This window comes from Ixodes scapularis, unplaced genomic scaffold (genome assembly GCF_016920785.2).
Source record: "Ixodes scapularis isolate PalLabHiFi unplaced genomic scaffold, ASM1692078v2 PGA_scaffold1__304_contigs__length_218370807, whole genome shotgun sequence".
NCBI classification, from domain to species: Eukaryota; Metazoa; Arthropoda; class Arachnida; order Ixodida; family Ixodidae; genus Ixodes; species Ixodes scapularis.
Window position 1 is genome coordinate 204,647,546 of NW_024609846.1, and position 9,809 is coordinate 204,657,354.

The 9,809-nt window shown below is 45.3% G+C and overlaps 1 protein-coding gene across 2 annotated transcripts in view; it reads right to left on the minus strand.

The window, feature by feature from the left end:
- LOC8051751 (death-associated protein kinase 1) overlaps positions 1-7,387 on the minus strand; it is a 198,538-nt gene extending 191,151 nt beyond the window's left edge. Inside the window, exon 1 of one of the 2 annotated variants that reach the window (XM_040211939.3) lies at positions 7,322-7,387. Coding sequence is in view for 1 of the 2 variants with exons in the window: in XM_040211936.3 (XP_040067870.1) it covers positions 6,367-6,486 (120 nt within the window). In the remaining variant the exon portion in view is untranslated. Of the gene's footprint in view, positions 1-6,366; positions 6,819-7,321 lie in introns of those variants that run through there. The other variant, XM_040211936.3, reaches the window with a different exon arrangement.
- Between the last annotated feature and the right edge of the window lie 2,422 nt (positions 7,388-9,809).

Below are 9,809 nucleotides of genomic sequence, written 5' to 3' on the forward strand. Positions count from 1 at the left end.
ATCAAATGCTGCTTCGCGAAGGGCGTACCTATCAGTGTCAAAAACGAGCGTTTCGTGACGACATTGATCTAGGGCAGGGGTCCCCAAACCCCGGCCCGTGGAGGCCGTTCAACCGGCCCGTTGGGTGGCCGCGGTACTTCCAATGAAACCCGGCCCGCGACTCGCTTTCAGCGCGTCCGCTGCTACCGGCGCAACGCGCACTAACTGCATAAACAAAGATACAAAAAAGAGAGAAAATTTAATTATTGAGTAAGCGTGTCCTCTAGTCATGTTATTAATTAAACATTGTGATCACCGGCATCACCATTATTATACTCTGTCTCACTAAAACCGTGCAGCACAGCCAAAGCTGCAGGGGAGAGAGCGTGTGTTAACCTGTTCAAAAGGAGAGAAAGGAGGAACAAGAAAGAAGGGCTGAGACTCCCCCCCAATCCTCCTTTCTCTCCTTCTGAACAGGTCTGGATACACTCTCTCCCCTGTAGCTTTGGCTGTATTCAACGGTTTTAATCCCGTTTTATATCGGTGTAACTATACTCTGTTTCACCTGATGATGTACCGCAGGAAAGGCTACAAGCGCGAGCTCCTTGCTCAGGGCAAATCTCGGCGGCACAAGCTCTGGTGCGTTAAGAGTAGCTCCCAACGCTATGAGCTCGCACTTCTAGCCTTGTCTGCGGTACAACATAAGGTGAAACGGAGTATACTTACGTTACAATTCCTTCGCGTTCCCACGCGCATCGCGCTTAGTCTCCAGTGTCGCATCTATTCCATATCGCCAGCGTGAGCTCTACCCTTCTCCTTAGTATTGTGCCCTGCGTGGACATACCAAACTTCCTACGCTTCAATATATGCCTCGCGCGTTTTCTGGGTCCCCATTACTGCGTAATGACATAATAAGCTTAATTTTGGATTTCAAAATAAAGTAGCCTTTTCATCCACCATAGTTTTCTTCTTTTTTTTTTTAAATCTTCCAATTTTGTATTTAGATATATTATTATTTATTAATTTTAGTTTTCCTTCATAACTATTAGCGTATTTATTTTCCGGCCGTCGAGACCGCAACAGATCACTGATCCGACCCCTTAGCCAAAACGTTTCGAGACTCCTGCCGGTCTAGAGCGTCGGATAATGACGACATAGAATTCTAGAGCCAGAACTGGCTGAATAGGTGCAAGTGACCCCTTCAAGCGCGTGATCCTTTGTTTGTAACACCCGTAAATCGGCGGGGCGTTCACATCTTCGTAACTGGACGTTAATTTCAACAATAAGGAAGATCGCGCATGGTTCTTGTTGCACGCCGATCTTGTCGTTCCAGTTCTCTATTGATTCGGACCAAGGACGTCATCAACGATAGAAAATGTGCTCAAAATTCTTAGCATCTTTTACCTATTATGTCTAAAATAGATCAGACCACTTCTTTATTTTCTTTTCAATGCGTCGCTAGAGTCCTCCTCAGAAGTTCGAGCGAACACCACGCAAATTAAAGCAATGGCCGGAAACGCTTTGCGGGCCCCTTTTTAGCTCGAGTTACTGCAGTCACAAAACGCCCGCCGTGCTGCTTTTGATGGAGACGTGCGAGCTATTCCAACAGTCCCGGCACTACGAGGAAGCAATTATGACGTAAGCCACGGCGTGATCTCCCCCCTCGTAGAACTCGTCGCAACGAGGATCCGGGAAACGGGTTTTATACGTTTCATTCCTCTATATGGTTCACGAACGGAGGGGCGCGTGCTGTTTTTATTAGCAGCCGCCAGCGGCCAGTTTTCCAGCCAGACAGGGTATGCTGTTCCGAAGCGTGATATGTTCTACCTGCGTTCAATTTTCCTATTCAAAGCACCTCCTGTGCGCGAGTATATATATATATGCTCGATAAGCCGTTATTTACGAACGAGGTCGATAAAACAGAACAGATGGCGCTGAATATACGAAAGAGGAAGACGGAAAGTTTCGACTACAATAAACTCGATAGTGATGGGGGATAGAAGAAATCCAGCCGGATATGTAGCCGTCTTTCTTCGTAGTTACGGAGTTTCGTTTGTGGGATGGATACCTTACTTGCGCGAGCTTACGCAAGGAACACACATTTTGTTACACTGCAGCAACATGTGTTCGGGCTCATTGCAGTATGCGTATCCGTATTGGAGATTTTCATACATAAAATTGGCGGAGGCTTACGATGTTTATTTATTTTTCAAAAATCGATGCGTTTCGGCGCTTGATTTCTTACGAACGCTAAAAACCGGAATTATCGATGGAAAAAAAAAGTTAATAGAAAACTAAAAATTTAAATTTAATTTAGAATTTGTATACACCATTATAACGCTTCACGTTTACCATAATGCGGCAGCTCTTGCAAATGCCGGAAGAGTCCGAACACGGGTGCTCTTTAATGTATACCACGATGAGCTTTTTCGCTGTCATTTTATCCTGCTACAGTTTTGCTACGTGTGATGACGAACCTTTCATTGTTCTCAAGAAGAATATTTCTACCACGAAGAAGGCAATTTGCTCTCGCTCCTTAGAACCGATGGATACCGCAATTGTAGCTTCGACCACTGTCTAACTCTAACCTGAACAGAACAAAGATAATGTAACAATCAGTGGTGACCGACTAACTGATAACTCTCACGCAAGTGCTCTTTAAGGCCTGCGATTCCAGTGATTCGGACCTCTGAGAGTGATTGATGAGGTAATATTACGCGCACAATGCTCGAAAGGTATCGACACAAACAATCTTCACGTAGAGCAAATGTTGAAAAAGGAAGGGAGAATGAGACAATGCCTAAAAAAGTTTCGCCACTGCTGTGCTCAGGATTGTAGTAAAAAATAACCGGATATAGCTTCTAGTTATATGAGGCAGTTTTATGTCGCATTTAGAAACAAGCGAATTTATTTTGGTAATTAGAAATAGACTCTAGAGCAGACGAATGTTTGTTTCATCTTGTTGTCTGTTATTCATTCGCGCATCCCTCGGTGCCCAACGGCGATGCGCAAAGTTGAGATAAAAAAAAAATGGACAGAAAGCTTTTCTGCGAAATACGTTCGCGTGCCAAATCTCGGGTGTGTAATTCTGAGACTCGAATTCAGCGAGGAGTGCCAAATGTTCTGGTTCTCAAGGGCGCTCTCTTTACATTAAAGCAAAGTTGTTCCTCCCGGTGGTGTGGGAGGCAGGTTCCGCTTCGATGGTCTGGAGCGTGGTGGCACGAACGTCGCTGAGTGACGGGTCGACTCACTGCTTGAATAGAACTATGTGCATTTATTTACACTCTAGTTACAAGTCCCAACTTGGGAAACCATCCCGTCTCGTCTAAAGTCTCGACCCCCGTCCCCAATTTCTCTCCATCAAATCCAAAGTCCGAATCCCTCAAAATCCTCTCCGCGCTCTTTTTGTAGGTCCGTAGGGGCCTTCTTTCCCCTCAGGAACCGACCAATCTCTTCAAATTCCGCCACTCACACGTGGTACACTGTTCTCCAATGGTCGGCGAGCTGTCATCCTGGCGTCCCAACCGTCAAACCTAAATTCCTCGTAGAGTTGTTCTCTGCAATTTTCCCAGCCTGACTGGCGCCAACCGATAAGTTATTGCATCGGGCACAAAGCGACAATTTTATACAAAGCGGCAAAACCCTCTGCATACACGCACATTCGGCTATAAGCCACAAGCATCTTCCAGCGCGGGCTCTTTCGGTCCCGGTCCGAGCAGACCCCCGAAACCCGAGACGCTCCTTAACGACCGCGGGGGGGACCGCTCCCGCGTCGCGGCCGCTCTGGCCCCGCCGACCCAAACGCAGAAAGCTAAAAAAACACAATGCCGACGCAACTCTGGAAAGATAAACTTTCCTAACGAAAAGAAAACACGTTAATTAATAAGCAGGACTCTTAAATACTTAACTAAGCGTCTCCGACACTTCTTTTTTTTTTTTTTTTTTTGTCTGCATCAGTTTCAGTTTTGTTAAAGTGGGTAGCTGAGACTTAAGTGAAAGATGACGAGAATCTATTTGTGAGGCGGAAGCAATAAACTACGGTATATTACATCTCACACTGAAATATCGGATGATTAATAACATTGCGCCTTACTAGGTGTAATCGGTGCAGTCAAGCTAGCAAGTTACGCTGCGGTAAACGAGTTTCTCTCCATCTATCGCTCTTCTGCTTGCTTGATTTTTTTTTTTCAGGCTTTTAAAGGGGTATAATCTGGATTTTGACGTCGTCTTTTTTATGTCTCGAACTCAATCTACACATCCTAAGCATCATATAAAGTCCAAAATTACAATCAGGCGTGGCTTTTTTCGCCCTGAAAAACGGGACCAAACAGCGCGGCACGCCCCTTTTTCTCAGATATACCAGAAAAAGGGGCGTGGCGCGGTATTAGGTCGCATTCTTTAAAGACGCAAAAAAAAAAAGGCCACGCATGCTTGTAATTTGGGGTTTTTAATTTTACTTAGGGCGGATAGAGTGATGTTGCGCCACACGAAGAGGATATTAAATTCCACTTTAGTGCATCTTCATATTGCCCGAACGCAACCCCACAAATTTAACCGCCGATTTTAGACATCGAAATATTCCGCGTCAATCGTGTACGCCTCCTTGCGCGTTTGAGAATTTGAACGTCAAGCGTGACCCATATACATCGAAATTATGATGATGATCACTAGAGTGAATAACATAGAGAGAGACAGAGTGCAGTTCAAACTTGACGCACACGTCGTTTTCTACCACTGGATCAACAAGGCTGGTTCACGATTCTGCGGCTGAGTATGACTGGCTGCGTTGCAAGCGGTTGTCACTGCTTACGGGGAGGTGACACGTCGGGTAGGCCCGGCCCACTTTCGGTCTGCCTATATTTCTCCAACTAAAGGTTTGCGCTGTATTTGCGAAATAAAATTACCCCACAGAAAAAAATATAATGAAAAGAAAGGTAGAACATACGCAGAGAGGAAGTGCGCTAGGGCTTCCCGATAAATGAAGCCGGGGTGTTACCTGGAATATTCGGCGTTTGTTAAGGCGCTTTCAAAGGAGCAGATGCGAGAGGGTTGCACTTGCAGATGGAAAGGAGGAAACATGTTCGCACACCCCCCTCCCCCACAACATGTCTTCCAGACTTCATGAAGGAGTGGAGCTCGTTCTCTCGCCAGTGATTTTCAGCACGCTGCAGAGGATTAACGCCTTTCTATGACATTTTACTCTGGCCTGCTTCCGACTTACTCACGCTGACATGGAAGTTACTTCTAAATAACCATGAAACTTGTTTTTCGATTTGGCTGCCTTGTACTTAGAATAAGCGCCACGTCAGCAGAGGAAGGGGAAAGTATCACTTTTTTTTTTAAAGCACCCGCTGGTAAAAAAAAAAAAGGGAAATAAATAATTTACTATGGTTACATTTCCAATCCTCCCAATCACCTCATTTTTCCTGCTCCACCGGGAGGTTATACTCCCATTATTGAAATAAGGACAAAAATTATTTGTTTGCAATCAATAATCCGCCTTTGCGGATTATTGCCATAGAGAAAATTACTGTAGAGATCGTTCAATTTCTCACTCTCGGGAAAAAAAAAAAAAAAAGAAATTTGCAAACAGTTAGGAGTTTCGACAGTCAAACCATAGCCTCCTAAACATTACCCAGGGAGATGAAAGAATTCCATCGGGTATTACTGACATCATTTGGACAAGCGCAATCTCTGTACCTCCTCCCAAAAGAGAAGATACTAACGATCAGGCTCCGTGGTATGCGGCGGCAACGCCGTATCTCTCTTGCGCTCGATTGTTGCGACTGTTCACCTCCTCCGACCGGTAACTTTTTACCGGCTCGGAAGAACCTTATGCTGCATCGTGTGTGTGTGTGGGTTTTTTTTAGTTTTTTTTGTTTTTTTGAAAGAGAGATTTGGTGAATAACGCGTTCAACTAGGTACAGTCATTTTGATTTGACGAACCTCTAAATAAGGTAAAAAGTGACGTATGTATTTTTTTTTCGGTGTATTCAGACCAATATCGGTTTAAACTCGAGATACAACGGACCAGAATGTACCCAGCTGTGTAGACACAAACCTGAGAGAGAGAGAAAATAAATCGGTCTCAGACGTGTTTTTTGTTTTTTTGCCAGAAATCGTACGTTTGATTGTACCTTTCTTATGTATTACGGACAGACATTAAACCCAGGTGCTTGAGTTTATTCTGCCACTTGAGACACAGCTGTCAAACCGTGAACGTACGATCAAGAAACACGAACATTCCATACCGTGAAACCACGGGAGCTTTAGTGGGGGAGGGGGAGACAAAGCACGTGACTTCAAAGACCACGTGACACGCCTCCTTTTCTTTTTCCTATGGGAAATGCAACCCGATTAAAGAAGAAAATATTTACAAAAACTCACCATGGTCGAGACGACCACGAAATTGTTGGGTTCATCGTCGAAGTCGTCGTGTTCCTGGCCAAAGTAGACCGTGGCCGCCTCGGGCTCGGAAGCCGAATCGTCTTCCACCTCGAAACTCATCACCACAACCACACGCCGCACGCGGCTGCCGCTGATCACCAAAATCACAGCTCACCATCCATCCCCATGGGCAAAAGCGAACGATGACACACACACGCGGTCACGCCGCCGAAGAGAACGTGCGCGCACCGAACACAGGGCGAGCGTATGGAAACTCCAGACTCACGCCGCTTCAACGACAACAAACTACACTGCGCATTCCCGAACAAGGTGCACGTTGTGCCCACACCGCACGTGATGAACAACAAACCATCGCCGTTCAGACAGCGCGGCACTTGCCACGGCAGCGCGTGTCGCGCTCTGCAGCCGGAGACAGAACTGCTGCAAACTGCACGCGGCACGGTGCCAACTTGCGGAAGGGGCCAAGCAAACAGATAAAGAACACAACGGACGCTCTTCTGATCTCAAACTGGTTTCGGTTTCTTGCCGCCAGGCGCGAAACGCGCCGACCCTTTTTCCCTTTCTTATTTCCGCTCCTTCTCCTTCCCTCGCCCTCTTTATGGTTGTTTTCACGACGAAAGAGGGAAACCAAGTTTCGGTTTTAGCGTAACACATCACGCGCATTGTTACGGCGTCCACGAAACCTTACGCGTCGGAGTCTTTCTTTTACAGCTTTGGTTTTGTTTTTTTCGAGAAGCCAAAACTAATTGCAGACGGTCACGTTTTCCTTTCTTTTGCTCGCAAAAATGAAGACGGTGTTGTCGTGGTACCTCTTGGCACGCTCCGCAGAGAGCTTCCGCGGACTTATTATTCGGGTTATTTAAGCATTTGCACGATCGCGGAAAGGATACCAGGACGTAAATAGAAGTGCGAGCAAAATTCGGATACCATTTACCTCGTCGTAGGTGGTCTCGAGCAAGAGGTTCAGGAAGCCATCGATATGGACGTGGTCAGAGACGTGCTGTTTAGTCCCCACTGGAAGCAAAACCGATATAAGAAGGTGTCCACAAGCATCGACCAAACATGCATAAATCGATGATTGAAGACCAAGTTTGAAAAATGCGTCTGCTGCTGCAAAAGTAGCAGACGACGTCTGTCGGCTCAGATACGTGGCGCCATCTGTCTGATTAAAGAAGAAACGTAAAGTAGCATTCGCCACGTCGCGCAACTGCCGCGGTGAGCAGACGGCACAGATGGTAGCGCAAATAAATGGTACTACCAACTTCCACTGTGGTGCATGCTAACCTAGAATAGCTCGGACATTTCCTCGGTTTTTCTAGTCGCTACGACGACTGCAGTACGCACAAGTATTATAGAGCATGTTTCTGAACTGTTTTCGAATTATTTGCGTTACACGCCGATTGGACATTCAGTTAGTTGTTTCAGTAAGCGCCAGCGCTCTGCTTGAAAACGTGTTATGTACCAAATTAATCGCACATACTGCAAATGCGCACTGAATTTGGTACGATGAGCGGCAAGCACCAATTATGCTGCTTACCCGACCTCGCCAGTCAATGAAGGATATACAGCTTAGAAGTAGGCAGCCTCGGACGCTTTGGCGTGTTACCTAACAGAAATCACTTACTTTTAGGACACCCTTCCATCGATGTTCGGCTATTCGTCGGCTCTTTTGCGTCCAGAACCGCTGTCACGAGGGTTTGTATTATGATTATACGCGGTTGTCATGGCAACCAGTAAAACTCTTCCCTTCGCTATCGTAAGCTTGTCTCCTTTCGCCGCTTCGATCGGAAATCAATTACTAGGTACACACTGGTACACACGCATAAACCTAGGCGTGGGGCGAATCGTACGCGCTAAGTGTCAGGGCACACTTCTACGTATATATGCACGCACACACGCACGCGCGCACGCGCACACACACAAAACACCTTTAAAGAATGTTGGATTTTAATTATAAGTATAGAGCGCAATGTTCGTATGCGGAGGCTCTGATTGGCCCTGATTAAAGTATAATGGGTAGACCTAAAAGCAAACTGACTTGAGGTCGACCCAGTATCCTGGCTCGCCATTCTGACGTCACCAGAACCCCGGCAAAAAGAAGCAGACGAACTTGCACCCAACGATGCCCGCACCCCTTGCACCGGTGCAGAAAAATGTAGGGCACTGTACTTCCGGTATGTGTACTGAGATACGACCGAAAGCACGTACCCCGCGTCCTACACTTTAGTGCACCGGTGCAGGTAAATCGAATGAAGCTATTCCTAGATAACTGCCCAGTGTCTGAAAAGTCCAGGTTTGTTTGTGTTCGACTTATGATCATCTGGTTTGTCTAAAACAAGGACAATACATTGTTCCGTGAAATCTGCTAAATTTGTTGTCAATACAGAAAAAGACTTATATTCCGACATTTTCATCCCATCAACTGTACCCAATTGATTGCCCCCCTGGCTAGAACCATTCGGTTACACATTTATTCAGTCAATGGAACATCAGATAGGCAAATCCCTTTTCATTGACAATTATTTTACATTAGGTATTTGGTTTATTCAATTGTACTTCAGAATGTTCTTCAACAAAGTAATTCTTGCTCGTAAAAATGTGTACAGAAACAAAAGAGCAAACGATAAAAAAAGGTTCCAGTCACTTCGGTTAGCAATGCTTCAGCTTATGTAGCAAATTTAGCCTCAGCTGCTTCAAATATACAGATAACATAGATGTTGAAGTCTACATCCCCAACTTGTAACTATGGCAACTAAGGTATATGATCATGCTTATGGTTAAGGACAATAAGGTATTCACCCAGTGTAGGGGTAATCTTGAACATTTTGTTTTTGTTTAAACAGTATATATAAAAAAACTGGATAATAAAACTTTAATATGAACAAGCCCAATGAAACAACAGTGAGAGGGACATTCCAATGTTCATAAATGATCATCAGGGCAATGTCTGACCAAATAATGGCAAAAGCTTGGGACAAATGAATATCTAGAAAAACAGCCTTCCCCTAACCGAAGGCAAACTGGGTAAAGAAAAGGTGATGGGCTAACATTCAGTGTGAGGCCCAAAAAGCTGAGAATGGTTCTCGCTCTGTCCTGAGTGTATTAGCTAGCATGGAAAGTCAAGGAAAAAGCTATCTTTAGTCGCCTTGAAAGTGCAATCAACTTGGACTACCCATACTATCACACAAACTGCCGAACCCATGCCACACATTTTGGGTGTGGGCTATCGACCACAGTCTTCTAAGGTAGAACATTGAAGCTCCTACAATAAACATAAATAATAATTCTCCCCATAATTCTTTGCATTGTACCGGGCATTGCAAGGTTTCTGAAAATTCACTTCCATACTGTCAATACCAAAGCCTGGCAGCTCAGGTGAAAATGAACATTATAGCTCACAAACAGCATTTCAGCTACCATTC